At 35.8% G+C, this 23,435-nt stretch overlaps 1 protein-coding gene across 1 annotated transcript; it reads left to right on the forward strand.

Annotated features, from left to right (window-relative positions):
• Positions 1–3,582: 3,582 nt before the first annotated feature.
• Positions 3,583–16,848, forward strand: LOC124641794. The gene is made up of 6 exons (XM_047180019.1): positions 3,583–3,795; positions 7,976–8,146; positions 12,192–12,297; positions 13,085–13,268; positions 13,753–14,807; positions 15,498–16,848. The coding sequence occupies exons 2-5, from the start codon at positions 7,984–7,986 to the stop codon at positions 13,852–13,854; spliced, it is 555 nt and encodes a 184-aa protein (XP_047035975.1). The 5' UTR covers positions 3,583–3,795; positions 7,976–7,983; the 3' UTR covers positions 13,855–14,807; positions 15,498–16,848.
• Positions 16,849–23,435: the final 6,587 nt, after the last annotated feature.

The raw sequence follows: 23,435 nt of genomic DNA on the forward strand, positions 1-23,435 counted from the left end.
AATGGACATTCATTTACTTTGTTAGAATCGTAATTAGATTTTTTTTTTCGAATAAGTTTACCTTCACATTTAGAAAATTGATAAAAAAACTAGAAAGAAAGGTGTTGTAATTGTGGAAGTATATATTGGAAATCTAAAGATAATCGATTAACAATCTTAGCAAAATAACAAGCACTAAATATCATCTAGGTACCTATACACATTATCTCTAAAACTGTATACCGGTATTGGCCCCTTAACACCTGTAACAATTTAATAAGAGTTATCAAGACAAAGGCTGACCCGATTGGCTTCCGTAAGGCGTCAATCATTGACACGGCCGGGGGACCCAACAAATCTAATAAATCCCTTTGTCACGCGTTACAACCTTCTCAAACAATTCCACAGGCATTCTTGTCTTTAGTCTACCGAAACACGTAGTTTCTAACAGTAAATACCTTCGAAAGAACAAACTAGGGAATGGGGAGACTGTTCTACTAAACACAGAACTTTAGTTATCAAAGATTTAGTTAAAAATATCAAAATTATAGATATTTTCGCACCAACAATATTGCCGTAGGGCATCCGTGCTACAAAGAATTTTCTTCCATAACGAGTACCAATAGATACAACTAATAGGCAAACTTATTAAAATAGATATTTAATGTTAGTTACATTTTATTACTATCGGTAAACAGGCAAACATAATTTTAATGAGCACAAGGAATGGAATTATTTATCTATATATATACCTGGAAAAACGCCTAGGTACTCTAGACTAACTAAACTATAGACATATCGATGGTAGATAAACCCAAAAACAATATTGAACTGTAGTTTCATCTTTTTCAGTAAAAATATTTCAATAACGTTCAGCCAAAGTAAAAAAAATCGCGGCTTTTTTGAATCAGTCATGTTGAAGGGGTCGTTTCACGTCGCCGGTTTTGGCAACTAACTTTGTTATTAGTTAACTTGCTCGCTTTCCGCGGTCACTGGATTTGACAGGAAAATTTGTTAACCGACTTTTAAGCTGTGAGATTGATTATAAACATAATCTTGGTGTAGAATAGTGATTAATACAATTCTACACCTTAACCACTATACTACTACACCAACCACTACATAACACATCTGAAATAAACAAAAGAAACAAGAGAGAGAATAAGAGGTTACTGATGACGTAGATGATAAAATATAAAATAAAATATCAAAAAGCAGTGTTCGCAGGTTCGTTTTCGTTGAATGTTCAAATAATATTTTCATGCAAAACAAACTTCACTGTGAACGAGTATTTTGTTACGTGGAAACACGAATACTGTTATTTTTCGCTAATTAATGGGCTATTTTATAATAAAAGCTAGCACTAAAGTTACAATACACTGTCCGCCAGGTCATAGTTATTCAGTGAGATAATTAGTTTCGACTGTAAAAGCATTATAGTTTGAACGTCGACACTCGTCAACGGCCATATTTTCAACGTACCGTGTGCAAAATTCCTGTTAGATATGTAATAAACATGCCAATAGTAATATGTCGGCAGCTAATCGCAGAATATAAAACAAATATTTATGACTTTTGAAAACGATGATGGTCTGTAGAATAGAGTTACTAATTCATTCTCGAGAGTTTGAGCAAGATCCCCGAGCGACCCCGACAAACGTTGAATTAGTCTGAAATATCAGATTTAGATACGAGACGATAGAGACGCTAATCTCAGATACAATAAAAGACTAAAAATATAATGATGCACTTATATTAAGCATAGCATTCATTTAACAATACAAGAAAAAAAAACAATAATGTGAGGAAGTTCCGCACAACCTACAACACCATTGGATATGAGTAATCAAGCGAATGATGATAGTACTCCGATAATCTGTAGAAGTAGGTACGTACATATATAGGTATGTGCCGCTATCGAATAAGATTTATGCTTTAATCGATAGAAACGACACTTATGAGTTACGACTCAAACCTTAATGAGATAATCTATTTTCAGCTTGAAAACTACGAGGACTACTCGATAAAACGTTTAGAGACGATGAAAGCTTCGAAGAACTTTTCATTTTGGTTTTAGATATTTAAGTGTCGTGTTTGGGGTTAATTGATATTGTCCTTTTTATCATATTTTGCTTTTTGATCTGAAAAAGTATCTTTTTACCGAGCACTCTTCAAGTTGCCGCTAAACACAATGTAAAACATTATAGCTTGAAACGAAACTCAAGATAACGAGTCAAAATATTGTTATTTTAACTTTTAGTAAGTTGCTCTAAATAACGCTTAGTAACAGATTCACTTTATTCTCGTCTAAATAACATTTATTTTATCTTTGACGGTTTGTTCGTATCATGCACAAGATAAAAGCCTTCTTATACTTTTGTCCCTGGGGGTGAAGCTGGGATCGCGTCTCGAAATATGGAGCTAGTCCTCTTTCGGCAAAGAAGATGACGAGAACCGGATTGGGTGTGTGATCTATGCTGATAACAAAATGTGGATGTATTGGCTTTAACTAAAATACCTTAATTTGATTTATTTTAACGTTATTCAGAAAAGTGCTAAAATTATACTGCACCGAGTAATTTTATACATTTGCGACCGCGATAAATGATTTCACGTGAAATAACGTAGTTACAGTATAAAAAGATTTATTTTGAAGTGCCGAAGTGCCACTTTATAGCTGTCGGCTAATAAAGTCCACAGAAAACTGGTCACATTGCGAATTTCCAAAGTAACACAGTCGTAAACAATAAGCTTACCTAAAATCATAACAACAAAATTATTAAGTTTCCCCTATTCAATTTTATTAAGACCCCTAAAAATTATAATTAAATGCGACGGCAGCATTTTTTCGAATCATAAAATTAACATAAAAAATAACGTAAAATAATTTGATAGCGTTGAAAAATTAAGCTGTTTGAAAGCGAGTATTAGGTACCTAAGTATTGGATATTAAATAAATTATTTTGCTTACGCTCTGCGACTCTAGACATTAATACAAATTACTTGATCTTAGGATTACAAGTAAAGAGACTTAAAGGCTTACTGTACCCTATCATTAGCGAAGAAAATGATAAACAAAGTGAACGTAAATTAGCGTAAAAACCCATTATGTTCAGTGACTGTTGGCTCCGTATTGTTGTTCTGCTTATCATCTTTAAGAGAGGAAGAAAATCGGCATTAATGACCCGTTGAAAAGGAAACCTCTCCGTATTAGAAGCCAATTAATGAATGTGTCTGTTATCGCGAACAATGATGAAATGTTTTAACAAAAATGTTCACTACATTTACTTATAAGTAAATGAAACATTCAAAAGTATAAAATTACTATTTGAATCTAAAGTTGGTATAAATTATCTTATCACGTTTCAAGTGTAAAATGAACAGGAAACAACTACGAAAACAGTGTTAATTATCCATCCTTTTAGTAGTGCGTGTCCAACCCTTCCGGGACAAAGCTTTTATCCATTCGGCCGATGAGTTTCCGTTAGGTAAGTTTTGTTTGATTCTAAAGGGATTGTCTGGAATCGGCGTTAGTGAAGTTCCCCGACCCGGGTCGTCGGACGAAATGCACTCCCTAATGTTTCGGTTCCAGTCGGGCTCGGGTTTCCAGTGTTACCGCGGGAGAGCTCCGGAGCGGCCGCTAGTCGCATGCTCCCGAAACCATTCCGCGTAAACCGTGTCTACACTACACACGCTAACTCCGATGTTCGTGAAAATCCTCGGTTTTAAGATTTAAAGTTTTCTAAAATAAGTTTGAAAGTGAGAGCGCTGTTTGCAGCGATGGCTTCGATGAGTGCATAATCGCGCGCTGCATCGGTGAGTGCTGAATGACACGTGTACCAGCTCACTTGCTCCGGAATACTACAACATTTCAATTACGTAGCTCTGTATTTAGCTCAAGCCGCTATTTTGGTAAAATTATGCGACAAGAATTTTGACGGAAGCTAAACTAATTAAGAGTTCCCACTGAAACATAACTTTGGAAACTTGAAAGCTTTCCGTCAGACCAATCGATTGGCGTTAAATAACCTAATTGCATTAAAATGGGAACATCATTATGGAACATCTTTGCGAAGTGATACTGATATTTTACCAGTTATGGCATGGAGAAAATTAAATATTGGAAGTCACGTTTTATATTTTAAGAATTGTCTCAATCGGTTAATAATTTCTCATTAGGACGGGGTACCCAATGGTTGCTAGGCTGAACAATAATGGAGTTCTCTGGAATTAACAGAATTTGATTTATATTTATGGTGGTCCTATTTTCGCCGAATGGTCCAATTGTCCTCGCTAAGGTCAGTTTTACTCGGCAAAACTAATTTCATTATCAAATATTCACTAATTACTCGAATAATTCAATGAAGCCATACTATATATTTCTGAATTTCTATCCTTGAAAATAGTAATTCGAATATTTTTTTATGACTTTTAAGTTAATTAATTACCAATATTTGTTTAGCTTTCGAAATCTTTACTAAGATATATTTATTTCTTGTTATCGGCCTTCAAATAACAATTTATGGCTGTTAACAAATTTGAATCCAAAATGTTTTGATTTATTTGATTTCATTAGACCTAGTCGCCCGCAGTAATGGAAGTAAAAGTGGAAAAAAAATATTTTATTAAAATAACACTGAAACGTTTGAAGTTAGCACGGTTTGCACAACGTAACGTAATCTGTTTATTTTTAACTTCCAATTTCCAATACCAATAACCGCTTAGAAGAGAAGGTTTCCCTAAAATGTTTCCATAAAAATACATTACCCTCCTTCGGCATTCGGGTAATAAGGAAACACAAACAAATTGAACAAAAGGTGTTTGTGTTTTGCATTGCTGTACTGTTTTTTTGGACAGAGGCATTTGTTTCTTGTTTTGAATGAAATCATCGAATACTATTCGATCTTCAGTCTATTTCAATATCACCTTAGTAAGAAATACATTATAGCTAAATAAAAATAATTATGTTCAGGAAAATGTGCTTTAATCCTTTTAAAATCTTGCAAAATGCTTTTATGATGATTGTTGGCATAATGTCAAGACGAAAACATTTAGATAACTACGATAAGTATGCATGAAAGATCTAGGTTGGTATTTTAAATTATCCAGGTTTGCATTAAACTTCAAATCACAGTGACAGGCAGTTTGTTTACCGTCTGCTGTCTAATGATGAAAATTATACCATCCTAATGTTCCTCACACTTGTACGTTAAACCATATATATGTGTATAGAACACGTTGGTTCCTACATTCACGGGTGGAGGAGCAATTTGGAAATGCATTCCTTTTTCGTTTAACGCTCTGATGGCGCTTTTCGAGATGCTCAAGTGAAAATTCATTTTATATTTCACTAGCTTCTGATAGAGGTTTCCCTCGCATTCCTTGGGAACTTCTGGCTGAACCGGGATAAAATGTCGCTTTTGTTACTCCGAGGCCAAGAGGCCAAGAGATTTTTTTTTCAAATCGATTCTCTGTAGTTTCTGATTTGGTAAATTATGTGATTTAGCTTTATTAGAATATTTCTGTCATGTGGTGTAGTTGTGATAATATGAACTAATAGTACCTATATTAACGAACGTGATGTTATTTTTTACTGTAGTTACATCATTAGCGTTTGCGATAAATTCAAAACACCAAATGCTTATCAAAACATACATTTTGCAGATAAATAATGTATGTACCTAATAAACCAATACAATCAATATACCCGTATGTACTTACTTTCTACTATTGAATAGTACTCAAACATTCTACATTTGAAAACAAATATTAATCTTTGGTAGCTGACAAACTTTTTCAATAGATGTCAGGCGACTGTGTTTTACTTGGTCCCGCTGTCTCATATGGCGTTCGTGCAGACAAGCATGCCAGTGACATTTTGCAGTTCTATATTTGAATGTTTTCTATTACTTAACTATCTATAGGAGTATCCATAGTTGGTAAGTATACACAGAAATGAGTATCAATACGGTGTACCAAGGTACCTACCTTATCATTTAGATTTCAGCAGTGAGTCTGAAAAGGCTTTCCGTTTATAAGACCACTGAAAAGTTTTACTATTAGTTTTTTTTTATATTTTCAGTCGTCTATACCACAGAGGAAAAGTACTTATTAGGTTGGTCAGTTACCTAATATAATTGCCAATCCAAGAAAACAACAAATGGGAAAACTATCAATAAAAATCTGAGTGAAACTTTAAAATAAGTATTGAACTTACTTTGAAGTGAAAACAGGAAAGGCATAATCAGGTAAGTATAATAAAGTTATCTAATAAACATCGAGTGAGATATGTCTCCTCTGGCGTTTACAAAATCGAAACATAATTTTCAAAATACTGGCAAGGAAACGTTTTGACAACACATCCCGCTAACCCAAATTATTGTGTTGTCGCTTAATTGACGCATAATGATGAATCAATCATCCGGAAGGCCACCGCTTGAAACAACTCCGTAAATAAATATACAGAGTCATTATTATTCCCAAATGCTGCGTAACATTTCCCAAACAACTCATCGGGGATTCGGACGCCAACAATAACGAAATCAAATTAACGATACCGATTCAATATTTGCCATTTAAATAGAATTGATTGACGCTTATCTACTTCAACGAAAACTTGGACCGCGAAGATGAAAATATAATTTAAAATTAGAAAATTGTTTTTCATTTGTTTTCCTGATTTATTGTTTACTCGCTTTTCTTTTGTTCAAGCGATTTACGTTTGTAGGAATATTTATTATCGTAGCTGACCTAGATAGTGTAGCACTCACAGAAAATGTAGATTCAAAAATGACAATTAAGAACTTCTTTAATAGTTTAGAAAGAATCAGCATGGCGATCCAACGGTAATGCTGCCAGCCTCTTGGGCACGCTCCCAGTTGACAGCGATGGGGACGAATTTTTTGACGCTTTTTAGTTGTTTGTTTTACTAGGATAGTTTTTGATATTTATTGTAAATATGTATTGTAAATATCTATGTTTAGAAATCCTTTTAACAAATACTCCCTATGTTATTTTAATGACAAAATCTCATATGATTTAATAAAAAAGTAAAAATATTGAAAATTCAATATTTTCTTTTTACATTTATACCTTCAAATGAAAATTAAAGTCGTACGGATATTCTTAAGCTAGCCTAGCAATATATCCTCAGCTTTGTTCAATCATATCACTTCAGGGGATTATTATTTTTATACTAACCCAGTGCAAATAATGATGTTTGTGCTACAATACACAAAATAAATTGGCGACATAAGTATCCGACGACTATTGAAGAAGCTCGACGTACAAGCTACGGATCTCATCGAACACCACAAGTGTTTGCTTAACTAAAGGTTTTTTATTTCTGTTTCAATCCAAATCTTTTGAGTCAAGTAGTATTTTATCGATAAAATAGTCTTTTTCAATCAAGTACTCAGTATTTTATCGATGAAAAAATCTTTGAGATTTTAAAAAATAACTTCCGCATTGCGATGAATTAAGTTGTAATGTTATTCGCGAGATACTTTATAGTTGGAGCCTACTCATAAAACTTGGAGGGTTGAACCCAACCCCAGGTTAAGTACGACGATCCGTCTCCATCAAACGACTCCCACAGCCGCGGAGTAACAGATGCTACACTCAAAATATGCATTAATTTCACTTAAACTTAATCTAGCTTATTATGGTTTATTTTACTCACGTGCGACGATGTAAATTCTCGCGAAATTCTTAAGCTTTGTGGGGATCTTCTCAAAGCGTAGCTACTTGTGTAATAATTATTCGCAACCTCGAGATCTGATATTAATTACTTAATTACATTTCATCTCGTTGTAAGTTATTACAATAAAGAAGAACTTCAATGTATGTACCTACAACAGTTTTAATATATTGTTAAGTGTTTTAACCTAAACGCTAATCCAGATTGACTAGTACCTTAAGATTCTATAGGATTGAATGCGGATCATCTATAAACCATACATCAGTAATATTATAACATCAAATTGTTTTTACCTAGGATTGAGGATGACTCGTGGTTCCACATCACCGCCTCTCCGAATGCTGGAGCGGTTCGCCAACAGCACGCCAGCACCGACCAGCACCACGCCTGCTAACAATGTGGCGCCACCGGTCCCCAAGCCCAGTGCCAACAACAAGAGGCCCACGCCCATCATTATATATCCCACGGGTGAGAACAATCATGTCATCATTTTTATGTAAATATACATTTATGTATTCGTATGATATCATCATCTCTAGGGAATAGGCTCGGGAGATATGTATTCGAAAAACCTTGACCAGGGCTCAAACTATATATCTAGACCAACTTAAAGGAGCTGAACAGGAATTAATTAGTTACTAAAGAATATACTTATGGTTAGGTACTGTACACCAACAAGCATATTTTCAAAGTTATCATATTTTCACATTTCTAGAGCTAGATTTTAAACTGACACTGGAACATAAATCTTACCCTAAATCTCGATTCCAGCAATCGAATGTCTTGGAATCTACACTCCCACAAGATCTATGAATGAATATCATTCAAGAATATCGGTTTTAAAGTATAGACTAACAAATAGGGACTCAATAAACCGTGTAAGCGGATTCTTTGAAAAGATTTTAGTGGTTATCTAACTTGTGAACGTTTCTCAACGATAAAATGTTCTCGCTATATGAAACTTTCAAAACTGCGTGTAGATTTTATTCGGACGAACTTCTTACAACGAGTACTTTTAAGTTTGAGGTTTTGGACATAGAATAAAAATCACTTACAGAACATAGTGGTAGGATTTCATCAAATGTGAATAATCTGATAATCCAAAACGACTACTTCAACGTTCATCTTTTTGTACAGCAAAAAACGTGACGTCTGAAAAAGCCTTTCAGCTTACACGCAGAAGATGGCTGTGCCTTTGACACTTTAAATGTGTTAGTCAAATTGCCTACTTAACTTTCCTCACCCGTTCTACAGAGCATATTTATTAAGGAGACGGCTATTTCACTAGAGTGATATGTAAGTGGTACAGATACGATTTACCTTTCTGTGGGTTCTCAACGACAAATACATGATAATAGAGGGCCGAAGCCTGGTTTCCACACAATGGATATGGCTCTCTGTGAAAAGCCTCGTTATATTTTCCCGACCTTTCAACTTTCTGGAAGCACCCCAGGGGTGTCTATGTACTTCAACATGAATACCTTATTATATTGTCACGTACGACAAAATCGACAGCTTTACATATTTAGTTAGTGTACTGGAAACCGGCAAAATGTCAGGCAAACATTCCTATCCGTCCCTTTCGAAAGTTATTTTAGCTTATTTGTAGTTGTATTTTGGAAACAGACCGCAGAACCTGCAAATTTAGTTAACACCGCAAGGATTTAATGGCTCCAGAGAGCCGAATTATGTATTAAATATTATCAAAGGAGCTTTAGAATATTATATTCTCTGTTTATGTAGATACACAGCACACTATAATCACTTGATAACTTTATATTATGTAGGGACCAATTGGGCTCAGATTGACAGACCCTAAATCTAATATGAGTTTGGAACTGCTCCTATTCAACGCAAAGATATCTGAATACGTCTTCTGCGAAATAGCTGCAGTCAGTAACGGGTTTAACCACCGACTACAGCAGTGATTAAATGAGTAATTTGCAGCTGCTTAATCGTGTAACATCAATGGTAATCCGTACCCACTTGACATTCGAATGTGATAAACCAAGTTAATGACTTTACACGCCACTGATTAGTTTGTGGCACGATCAATACATTGTGAACCAATGAGGCATAATCTCTAAACGATAGCAGTTTGAACCAGATTTGTTGAGATGTTTCACCAAATAATCTTTCAATTTGTAAAAGCAGTTTTTGGAATTGATAAGTAGTTCAAAATACCTTTATCATACATAACATTCTTTACAGAACTCTTCGCAGCATTTTTTTATTAGAATTTAATTTGTTCTATTCATTATCGCAAAATATTATTTCATAGACAAAAGTAGGCTCAAAATGTGAGTGATAATTATTTAGTCCCGAGGTGGCTCGACGGCAGTTTTATGTTCCAATGTTATCATACCGCTCGGCTGGTAGACGGAAAGTGAAAAATATGAAAAAGTAATTAGGCTGGGAGGGGAGGCCAAGTTACGTTTTCATAAAATATTCTCCACTTTTTTAAACTGAAAAAGTTGATTTCATTAGCGAGATCGGTGTCCGATTTATTTATGGTCCGGTGATGAAACGAAAACAAATTTTGCTTTGAGGTCTAAAATTAGACGCTTTTCAAACTTATTTTTGGTTAGTATCTTTTTTCTAAGGCAATATGTTAGTAAAGCTTGTTTCCTACAGTAGTAGAAGTACAAACAGCCGGTGTCTCGTTTAATATTGGTCTCATTTATCGCCAGCAAGGCTGCGCACTTAGCTGCCAGCCCGAGCTTCCGACATCATAAGCACTGCACACGTTGTAAACCCGACATCTTGCTCTACTCACTTCACAAAATAAAAGATTATTTTTATCCCAGCGAAAGATAAAGAATTCTCCCTTTCTTAAAGATATTTCTTGAAAAAAATCGAGGAGAAAAAAAGGTCGAAAATATTGGTTGGTTAATTGTCCAAATAATTAAATATTCATTACTTCATTAAACGGCAGCCATCAAGTCATTCGTGCGCAAAAAGTTTTAAACATTTTAAAAGAAAAAGTGCCTTTTTAAAGCGGCTACTTTTTAAGCTTTTAAAATTGCAATGAGGTTTCTGGCGTGTTTTATTAAAGTAACTCTAAACTAAGATTTAATTAATGAACTTCATTTTTACTAATAACTTGAAATGAACGTAGCGTAAACCAATGTTAATTTGTTTTAAACTTTGAATGCTCTCTATCGATCATGCTGTTTTTGACAACCAAAATTAAGATGGCGAATTTAAACTGGCTCTGTATTTATTTAATTAATTTACAGGTGCTGAAGTTTCGCAAAAGTAAACAAAACCCGATTAATTACTGTTAAGTGCCTTCTCTTTTTAATAAACAAACTTAATGACAATGACCTTCTCGGAACATGCTATGCGATTTATTAATTTTAGTTAGGTAGTTGACTAGAATTTTTATTATACATCAAAAGCTAGTGTTAGCATTGCTAAGTATTTAAAAGTATCTGTACGGAAAATAATCGCTGGCTTCACTGTGTCAATAAAGTTAATTAACCACACGAAAGAGATACAAATTGTAAAAGCAAAATCTGTTCCTAATAAAAAGTTAAAATCTTTTAAATATGCAAAATATTAGCTTGTTGGCAGTTGCTCACCATCGCAGCGTCAGCGCGTTTGCTCACTTATTTAACTTCCACAAAGTGTTCAGAAAAATGCTTATCTCTAGGCTCCATTTCACAGCGCTCCCATTCCATCTAGTTATATTTAAAATGTAGGTAATTTATTTGGAAACTGTATAAACATTAAACATGCCTAAATATTCATCCTTTACGTAAATTGCACGTAGTTTTTCAACCCAACACGTTGAATGTACGATCCGTCACAAAGCGCCTGCATGTTTTACGTTACCCAAATGTACAATTAAACAAAAAGTTGTGTCGACGGTAGCCTAGGTGCAGGTTACACACACCTGGGGCCCGATTCTCCTAATTTTACTTATGCGACCTTCGATTGACGTTCGACTCGATTCGACTGAGATCCAATCCCGACTCGATTACGATTGAAGCGTATGTGGCATTCCGCTATTTTTTCTTTGAAATAAGCCTTTTTATCCTTTTCTGTCATTCAATAATGAATCATTTTGTCTGCAAATGATTTACGATTGCAAAATGATTGTACAGCAAACTACCGTATAGACCAAAATCATCAAAATAGCAGACCAATCGCACACCAATCAAATGTCAATCGAATACGATTGGTCTTTTATTAGTAGCAGAATGCCCGATATGGTTAAAACTGCTATTACGATCATATTGCGATTCGATTTCTATTCGATTTTGACATTATTAACTTAGGAGAATCGGGGCCCTGTAGATGAAACACAAACATATAGATACAACATAAATACAAACAACGACTCGCATTGTTTTTATTGCTCTCAAGTCCGTACATTGTTGGAAGTTGGAACTCATTGAGGCTTGTTGGTTTATTTGTTACTTGATATATATAGCGACTTTTCACAGCCCTTTGTTTACGGGAAATTGCCGAGTGGGATACAACTATAACCGTATTTTTATTGTTCCAGTGACGCCGGAATCGATAGTAGTGCCGATTGTATCGTGCATATTCGGCTTTCCATTGTTAGCGCTCACCGTTATCTGCTGTTTGCGAAGGAGGGCCAAAATGGCGAGGTGAGTTACGACCATATATCGGTAATGACGAGTACGTAACAAAATCACAGCCCAATTTACTGAACCACTGTGGACGTATACTTGGCCGGACAGATAACGTAATGTTCTCCACGATAAACCCTTCGGGGAACGCTCGTTCGTTTTTAGGTCAATTTTCGTTGATTTAGGACACAGCGAGACCTTTACATGTGCTACTTGATTCAGAGCCTCTTCTAGGGCTACTTACTCGATTTGTTAAAGATAATCTGGGGCCAAATAACACTAAGTAATTGTATTTACACAATGTGGAAGCAGCAGTGCGCATGATTTTGGTAAATGATGCCGTCATACTTTAGAGTTACGCTAATACCCTATACGCGCTCCGCAAGGGAAGCTGTTACACGTAATGTGCGTGATAATGATGATTGATTTAACCAACATCGTATACGGGTGGTGTAAAATTCAGCCACAATGCGCAGATTATATTTGTAGCAGTTTTGCGCTCAGAAGAATTCGCTTCTCGTAGGTATAATGTCAATATCTGAACATCCTGAGAAAATTCTTTGGATAAAGCTCAGGTTGATACTTATTAAATAAAGAAGCATTTAGATACTATACGATGCTAAGCCCGCATTGTAGAAATTGCTAAGTCATCACGTCTGAAGAGAAAATCTCTCGTTCCATTCAAACAAGGGGTCTCAATATACAGCTGAGGGCCTTTTCACTTCCGCGCGATCATTTCACAGTCGCCACTCCGTTTAAAATGATTTAAAGTATTTCAGAGTTTTCAGCTGAAGGATATTTTCAGGGAACGTGCGAGACGGCGGAATTGTGAGCTCGACCGTGGAGAACTATCGGTGGTGAAGATGTCGCCAGTGAAGACCAAGCCTCGAGCCGTCAGCCTCATTCGGTCACCAAGACCTCCTCCTACTTTGGAACTTGACACCGTGCTAGAAGAACGATCAGACCCTGAACAGACCACGCTCTCACAAGTATTTGACACTATACACCCACACTACAATACCTACATCATGATTGTTGCTGTGTTCCAAGTGTTGTATGCTAAAATATTAATAACGAATTCCGAACAAAGAGATTACTAAAGCTCTGGGAAATAAAATTATATTTCACTTCTGCGGTTTATCGTGATCTGAAATATAACAATGAAACGTGACTTTTATGTCACTAGATAGATGTTATTTATTTTACGCCTCGCATTGTTCTCACGGATTGATTTTATCATATGGAATCATTCAAACAATGCACTCGATACCTGTATTTATACATATAGGTGAAGCTTTTGTAAATTGTCTCACATTCATGCATCAAAATTAATATTTATGGGCATTACATTTTATTAAGCTCGTGGGAGAGACCTGTTTTATGACACATTATTATAATAACTACTACATTATTATTTACCATGGTTAACTCTATTAATTATGAGAGTAATTGAGAAACAATGCCTGTTATCAGGTGGAGATCACGCCAGACCGCGAAGTGGGCACGATATTGTTCGGCGCGGTTGGTGCTATGGGCACGGCAGCGGCGGCGGCGGTGTGCAACCGGGACAGCTAGCGACGTGGCTCGGTGCAGCCCGGGGCGCGCTCGCCGCTCTGGGCCGCACTCACCAGCCAGCCGCTCGACGAAGACGATGCTGATGACGATGAAACGGCTGGAGAGGACAGCTAGCAATTGGACGAGCGCTCCATTGTCGATATCGGCGAGCGCATGAAACTATTCCTGGACATACCACTTAGATTCTGAACCAATGATCGTATTGTGTACCAATTAAAACATTATTGTAGTTCATTGAATTTTAAACAGTTAATCGATTGTTATCTGATTTCTAAACGTGCAAATAGATTCTCAACAGGAAATCCGTCTAATCGATTCTATTAAGATTCATTATTTTATCTGCATGTTTTTTGATTATCGATTTCTCTTACAATACTTACGTTGTGTATTCAATTGTTGATATGTTGCAAGTTAGATTGAATATGTGCTGGTCACATCTGCCCTAGAAAACAGCTGGACATTGTATAAGTTTTAGCATAAGCCGAGTTGGCACTATGAAGTGTTATATCGTCCCAACTTAGCCGTAAGGAGACAAACTGGTAACTAAACTAAGGCACAATTAGTATCTTAGTCTTAAAAAGGCCTACGTAGGTTATGAGCATCAATTAGTAACCATTAATGACGAGTCTGAATCATTGTCGTAAGCTCTTTAGAGCTAAAATTCATTAGGTACGCCAAATGTCTGCCCTAGAAATCACCAAGAAAATTATTATAATAATTCAAGTCAATTTGGAAATGTCTAGAAATTATTTCTCGTGCTTTTCATGTTTTCGTTTTAATGGCAAATAATTAAAGTACCTAGTGCAAAGTTTTCAGCGAATGTTGTGCCTAAATGGCTCGTTAATACTTTTGAAGTCTAGTCACTGTTACAGCTCTGCTGAAAGTACTCCAACTCGGAGTCATTGAAATTATGTTACTTATTACTTGTTATATAAAAAGTTTTGTCATGATAATAAGGCATCGTTCAGACCAAACGTATTGTCGGCCGCTGACTGTGAGCGCGCGTTACGCAGTTTATTGCTTTTCCATATATATTGAAATTGTCGTTCACACCGAACCGACTATACGCTATTACGTCGTCAGTTGTCGCTGACTCTCAGTGGCCGATTATTTTACTACGCGACTATGCACGGCGGACGCGGATTGGCTACGCGGACGCAGTTGCCGAATAGCGCCGCTCCGCCGCGCCCGCACCGCCGCGCGCCTCGGCCGCAATACACTCGAGAAACAAACTTTAATGAGGACAGACGTGACACGTGACACCTCGCGATGTTCGACACCGAAAAGTTTATTGCAGAAGTACATTCTAGAGAATGTATTTGGAATGCGAATTCAGAAGAATTTAGTGATAGAAACTTACGAAGATGCGCTTGGGAAGACATAGCATCTGTTATGTATGAAGATTGGGGGGTTCAAATACTGAGCTCTTTTATGTGTAGAATAGTCAGCCGCTCAGCGTACGCATCTAGTGTGAATCTACACGAGCCTATTCTTTTGTTCACACATGTAGCGCATCGTACGCTATAGCTTATTGTCGGCTTGGTGAGTACGGGTACTGCAGATTGAGTCGACGTTCACATTGGGGCAGACAGTGAGTATACTCACAGTCAGCGGCGGACAATACGTTTGGTGTGAACAATCCCTAAATACTAAAATATTGTACATAATGTACCTAATATGGTACACCGATGTAAATAAAGTCACGCACTTTTTCTTTGATATTGCACAAAGCTGTATAGGCTTGGATACCCCGTGCATAGCACAATATCATATACCTTACTAATAGAAGTTAGGTAGGTAGGTACTCAAGCCCTAGCCTATAGTAATGTATACCTAATGTAAATAGAATGATGAATTTAATAACAGAAACTTAGCTTAAAACTAGCTAGTGTTAAAGCTATACCTAAAGAGATTGGTAAGATCTCTTAGGAAATTTAGACGAAAGTGAGAAAATGTATCAAACAAGAACAGTAAATATATGGATTTAAGTAAGACGACGTTTGACAAGACCAATTGTAAATTCAACCAAAACCTTAGCTAAATATAAAAATACCTAGTACGTAATACGATTAGTATGCGATTTACATTTTGTGTAAATTAACGAAAACCGAATTTTTATTCGTAGTTTCAGCTTTGTAGCCGATGTAAATAAACCCGGTAGGAGATGCAATAAATTAAATACCAGAACATTTGACTCGTACTTTACACGCCCCACGCGAACCGGAGTTGCGTTAAATAAATACTTTTTTACTGAACCGACTGTTACACGGACGAGTAACCATTTCGTTAACGCACCTATAAATACTTGGCACTCCTGAAAACATTATGTTGATTAAAAACAAACCGACCTAAACCTCATTAACAGTCAATTTAATCATCAAATTGGATCTCATTCTGCTAATACAACTAAACCTACGATTTCGTACTAAGGTTGAATATTCCTCTACTAGGTAATTAGACAAACGCGTTAATCTATTAATTCGTTGAATTGTCTTAATTGAAGCCACTTGGATGCCATTGTATTGCGTAATTAGCTTACAAGCCTATTATTTTAGAATCTCTAATTTAACCCTTCCTCTGCCACATTAAAAACATTAAATTGTTACTTACCTAATAAAATGTCGCTGATATCATTTAGGTCTCGTTTAGCGTCCCTGCACGAAAGCTACGGCGCCGCTGTAAATAATATGTTTCAGTGTTAACGTAACAGGCTAATTGCCGTCACATTGTAAACACGCCATGAAGTATTAAAAGCATCAAAATTTTATGTGACGTAAGAGGAGGGTTAATTAGGAGAAAAAGGGTTATAAAGTGTACCGTACCGTGTGTTTTCACAGCAATTTGCTTTTTCATCCATCAACAATTTTACAACTGAAACAGCTGTTACTTACGTTAAAAATCCAATCTGTGAAAAAATAAATGTACGAGTATATTCGAAACAATTCAAACGAATGTAAGTATGTCAATAGATGAATAAAACTTTGTGTTTTTCTGTTTGTTTGTTTTATTGAATTTGACTTCCATATTTGCCTTTGGATATACGACAAAATTACGTTGGCTCTTTCTTTCGGTATGTTAATGGTAGAGTTCTCCAACATCTTTGCATTAATAATTTTGTAATATCTCCTACCTGATCAATACATTATATCAACCAAAATGCGTCCCTGATCACTATGCGTTTATATTTCCACTTTGCCGAATTTAAATTCGCCTATTTAACGAAATCAGTTACAATGTTACAATGACCCACATAAAACGCAAAACCAGTTTCATTCGTCGACCTCTAATTTTTGTTCATTTGCAAACTAGAATTTCGAAAAAAGTGTGTAAGCATAGGAGTGTGTGTGCCGCTTGCAAAATTCATATCATTTAATTAATTATCTTGGTGTCCTCATTTGAGTAAACATAATACCGACCGTGATAGCTATTTCAAAAAAGCCAAAACTTTATGCATCTCCGTAACATTGTTTGTTGCACCCGACTATTATATGATATGCACCTCCGTGGTTATGGAGCTAAACGTTGTCTTAACGTTACTCACGCACATTCACATAATACATCTTACGTGATCTATTATAGAGGTGACGGCCATATTTTGTTGTCTTCGGTGACCATAGACAAGGCCAATAACGTAACATGCAGCCAATTCGATGATATTTATATTTTCAATGTCATAAAATCACATAATCGTAAATTATACAAGATTAACTTTGTTTCGGCACGCCTCTGCATATTTCTATGAAAAGTTTCCATATAGTAAACAGTTTATAGGTAATAGCCCAAGTAACAAAAGCTTCTATAACCAAGGCGTTTTGTCACCAATCAGTGTTATAGTAGGCCTGTAATGGTAACCATTATGACTGTCTGTACTATAAAGGTTTTTAACAAAGCGTTTTGATTCTATAAGATAAAGAGCATTTAAGTTCTATAATTAAGCTCTTAGAACGCTTACAGGACCATACAAAAGAATCGTTAAAGTTTTGCACTATAATAGATATGTATAAAGTGATTATGGTACTATTTAGTACTATTAAAGACCTTACCGACCCTTTCATGTATCTATTTTGCACTAATAATGCGTCAAAATTATTTTTATAGTACTAGTTTTGTAGTAGTATCAAAAACATAATTACAGGATTAATCTGCACTATGAAAGCACCTTAAACAACTATTATGTAACCTTTTAGCTTTTTAAAAGCTCCCTCATTATTACTACGGGGCTAGTTCTGTAAAAGTCATGAAAACCCTTCTATAGACATAACCATTCTAAATAGCACTATTAGTGAGTCTGTGTTACTCATACGACACTAAAGCGTGACATAAAAGGATTAAAATGAATAATTAATGGTCTAATTACATCTATACCAGCTTTTCAGAATCAATTATATGACTAGTATTTCATAAATGGTGACACACTGTCGACACTGTAGCACATGGTTCTGTACAAAATATTTGTTTTGTACCACAACAGGGCTGTAGCAATAATGTATCTTTTTGTCTAGCCAGGAATAAGGATGAAGAATATAAGAGGGAGAGCACCTCATAATATAATAGCATTCTTAAACAGAAAGTTAATTGTAAAGTAGATTCAATTAAATGTGAAATTGTCTGCATAACTTACGATTCTATGATGTATTTTGTCCCATTATGATAAGGAAAACTAGTTCCGAGTTTAAAAAAAAGACTTAATGTTTCTTATTTGTTTATTAATTATAAACATGATCTATGGCAAGATGTATTTGAATGTATGTATATTCTAAACCTAGAAAAAATAGGGGCACTTACGGTCGACATCACAATAAATAATATTAAAATAAAACATAACAATTATAGAAAAAAAAAATCACTTCGGCGGGCATAATCTCGACTTCTTGAGAATAACTATCAACAAAAAGATGCATACGCTAATACCACAATTATTGTGACATTAGCGTATGCATCTTTTTATTTAACAACATAATTATCACATCTTTTTAATAAATCAAAAATTAAACATTAAAATCTGTACTCCAATAAAGTCAAATCTACTGAGGAATCTTACAAGATTCCTGTTGATTTTGATGTTCAAATCAAAATCAAAAATTATATCTGCTCAGGAAACAATCCACGTCCATTATATATGCCATCGTTAATTTTAGTATGTTACGACGCAGGCAAAGCACTGAAACAAACGCAATCGTACAATTACTTCCAGCATTATAATAAAAAAAGGTTTATTTTATATTTGGACAACGAACCCTATTTCGTTTTCGGTAACAATATGGCTGCTGTTTTCGGCCATGATAGCACATTAGCAGCACGGCTGAAACCAATGTGTACTATAGCAGCCATATTCGGGACCAGTCCTTATTTTATTAATTTTAATTTAATTAAAACACGTAAATTATAATGGCGCATTGTCAAATTTCAAATCAGCATAATTATTTTATCGATACAATAATTTTCGCAAGAGCAAGTTATGGGAGAGTAAGACCATATCGGTCCATGCATGTTTTATAGTATGTTATGTTAAGCAACAATGGCAAACGGCATAAAGCATAACTTACCGATATATTTTGTTTTGTTGAAGAACACTCACGATTCACGATCACAAAACAAACAAAATGGTCACCAGTGTGATAAAAAAGATAACTGGAATCGTTTACGGTGCAAAATAGCACTATAAACATGTTTTGGTTACTTTTATAGTGCACTTTTAGTTACATAAACGTTGCAGACAACACCATTTCAGTACCAAAGAGCGTTTCTTGATACTTTTACATTTCACCTAAAGAGCTGACTTATCACCGTGAGAGCCTTTATGTAGTGTCTATAGAATAAATCCGTGATAATACTAGGGCCTAATTGGGGTTTTGTAAATGTTTACAACACCATTATAGTACTAACATGAACACTAATTAGCACGCTCCAAAACGTTCTCAGGACCTTTATAGTATCAAATTTTGTTTCTTGGGAGGCTATATAGAATCAACTTTTTCATCAGCAAAACAGTTAAAAGCTCTTTTTTGATAACCTTGTCTAATTATGCGTGTAGTGCATAACTCTGACCATGATTTCTATCCATAAATTACTCATAAATATGATAGGCTTGATAAAATTGCCTTGATCAATCCAGTTTTCAATTTATATAAAGATTCTAATGCATCCGAAGGTCTGTAAGAAACCACTATTTAGTGTGTTTATTATAATTGTCAGTCATCAACATGACTATGCACTATTTTTGTTTGTGCCATATTGTTTAGCACCCTATTCGTAGAACAGAACATATTTACACGAGTAAATATTACATACATAATATGCGGTATGCCGGTTATTTCAGTTCAAATAGGTCAACACCATGCGATCGGTGCTAATCCGCTTTTAATATGCTCCTGCCGATATTTTAAGAGGCTCGTTAGTTACCTCATTTGTTCAGTACTAAAATAGGTATGTTTAAAGAGATTGGTTTGCGTTTTCAACAGGTTTCCCTACTGGATTTGTTTTTTTTCTTTTTAGGAACGAGCTCTGTCTGTGTAGGTCTGGTCAACCAAGGGAATTACCTATAGTTTACCTTGAAAGCTTGAAAGTACCTATCTTGAAAATACACAAAGAGTGAATCAACATATAAATATAAGAATACGTAATTTACAAACTAATAAATAATATGTACGAATGGTTAATGCAGTAAACTACAATAATGCTGTCAATACCTACTTAAATTAAAATTACTTTTTAACGCAAAAACCAGTTATATTTTGAGAAAAACTAGCTTTAAATATAAAGATACATATGCTAGCAATAATACAGTAGAAAATACATACACACGATACGCTTACAAAACAAATCCATTTTACTAACTCTGAACTCCGAATTCTAACAAGCAAAAATGGCAAAAGCGCGCCAATCATCTCAGCTTACGATAGGGTGACAACATGACAAGACGGAACGTAAGTGACGCGATATATTCGCGGCGACGACCCGTTACACGCAGACGGATGGCCCCGCATCACTTAAATCGGTAGAGGAAGTTGAGACCGCAATGGCTGACCCGCCTAGGGTAGGGACATTACATTTAACTGGTATAAACTGTGCAATAAGTAAGCAATCAAAGGGTTACTAGTGTAAAGTGTTTATGTTTCTGTTTTTGCTTATCAGTTATTTTTAAACGCGTTGCGTTTTTGAATGCGTAATTGAAGTCGGTATGTGCAACAGTGAACGAGAGTTACGATCTCTTCACTTACTTGCATATGTGGTTTTAAAGAAAATTTAATTTTAGGAAAATTTCATACATTGCTGATTAATATGCTACTGCTTACATCCACAAGGCTAGGATGACAAGTTTCTTCAAAGGACTTAAAATATAGTAACATGACGATATTAAAAAAAAACATTACATTTATTAAATACAATTACATCCACTCACATGAAGTAACAGGCTGTATAAATTCACAGAATTTAATTATTTCCGTATCACGCAGATGGTTTGTTATTGTTTATTTTGCGGTCAGCGTATAAATTATATCAGAAAATGTGCAATCGTAATAATTTTAATGAAATGTTTTATGTTGATGACCAATGTTCTTTTCAAGTTAATTTTTATTGTGGCATTCCTCCTGCCATACATTCTCGAGCCATACTCTAACCGCCCTGCGTGGGAAGGGCACCGCCGGGTCCTCGTCGAGGCTTTAGGCGGCGGCGACCTCTCGCGTCCGGCAGGCCTTGGTCCGGGGTGAGAAGGAATGGGATGCCGTCGCCTCGTCGCGAGATGACTCCCGGCCACCGTAGGCGTGGGTCTGTGGGCGGTGAGTTCGGGTGGCTCATCGTCCCTCTGTCTGCTTAGACGACAGACCCGTGTCGACGGCGCGCGTTGTTCCACGCGCTCCTCAAAGAGATGTCAGCAACCCCAGCGGCGCCCAGCAGGGCTAAGGACTGCCGGGGCTGCGGGTTGTTCGAAAGAGATACCGCGGCCCTGGTACATAAAAGGTCTATGGCGGAACACAACGGTTTTTAGTCAGTAAGAATCTGACACTCCCTCACCGCTGCTAACCCACAGCGGGAGGGGTCATTTGATGATTTTTGACGTCGTTAAAAAAAAAAAAGAGCCATACTCTAACCTCGGCTAAATGCTACAATTTTTAAAGGAATTATTTGAACAGTTTCTTTACAAAATATAAAGCAGCTATAAAACAAAAGGATCGGATCAATATCAACAATGGTTCTCGTCATTGTTAAACGATTCTCAAAACGCGTAAAAAAGTACCTCGACCTTTTTGAGAAATATGCAATCGATAGAGCAAAGTCCGCTCGCGAACATGGACACACCAGTTAGTTGCACTTGACCTTGTGAACATTCACAATTCGCACGCCTAGCGACGGGGACGATCCGTTGATCTTTAAGAATTCTTATGAACTATTATATATATCGATACATTTATTTTAAATACAGTTTTTTTTATTATTATTTTTATATTGAGCAGGTATTCATATATCCTTCTCCGCGTGAGAGGAAGCCTGTGCCCAGCAGTGGGACGATACAAAGGCTGCAACAGTAAGTAGGTATGTCAAAAAATGATGTAAAAAATGTTAGTTATGTTTTTGTTAATAGCTAATCTGGAGGCTAGACAATTTTATGTCGAATTAGATACCAAAAGCTTTCAAAGTTTTCCGCAGTGATTTTCTAAGTTTGATTTACATGCATAAAATAAATCCACATGTGGATTTTCACTACAGGCCATCCCTTTACCAAATCAGAGAGAAGTCGAAATTAACTTAAAAACAAAGCCTAGCGACACCTGTTTATTACTACAAAGCAAAGGCTGTAGTTAACGACTTTCGAAATTATTTAAACTACGATTAGCAAGTTGTGCACAAGATTTATTTTCTGGAAGCGCCTCTGAACTTCAAAATCAATGATAAATCGAACTTCGAAGTTGGTCAGGGTTACTTGACCGACTTTTGTCCAACTTTACCAAAAGTTTCTAACAACGTTTAGCTGTTAAAGTGATAATTGAAGTAATTATTATTTGACTAATGTATTTTCGGGAAAAAACTTCAGGTCCTTAAAATCACAAAAGTTTGCTGTTGTCTGTTTTTTATTAGAGGAAAATACGTGATAAAAATGTTGCTAAGAGAACTGGTAAGTTTCTTCAATGCTCTTAAAGGAGTTCAGACGTTTATCTATTATTTACAAGAAATAAATAAATAAAAAAAAATCACATAGCGATAAAAAAAATAGATCGAATTATATTTGACGTAACTCTGTATGTATATAGTTTATCCGAGTTATATATAAAGTCATTCAAAACGAATTACAAAAGGAGTATTCAGCATAATCCCGGACTACTACGCCTGATGTTACCACCGACACACGTTGAGGTCAAATTAACGGCGCTTAGACGAGAGCTTCTGAGATTAGTTTCACTGATCTTACTCCAATATTACTTGGAACGTGGTTACACACAAGTTCTACATCACGTAACTTCGAAATATGTAATGACATTTCAGGCCATTCGAGATTTGTTAAAGACTGGAATAGTGTAAAACTTATCGCAACATTTAATCATGGTAAGAAACAAAAACAAATCGGTAAAAATTCCACGGTT

This window comes from Helicoverpa zea, chromosome 2 (genome assembly GCF_022581195.2).
Source record: "Helicoverpa zea isolate HzStark_Cry1AcR chromosome 2, ilHelZeax1.1, whole genome shotgun sequence".
Classification (NCBI taxonomy): Eukaryota; Metazoa; Arthropoda; class Insecta; order Lepidoptera; family Noctuidae; genus Helicoverpa; species Helicoverpa zea.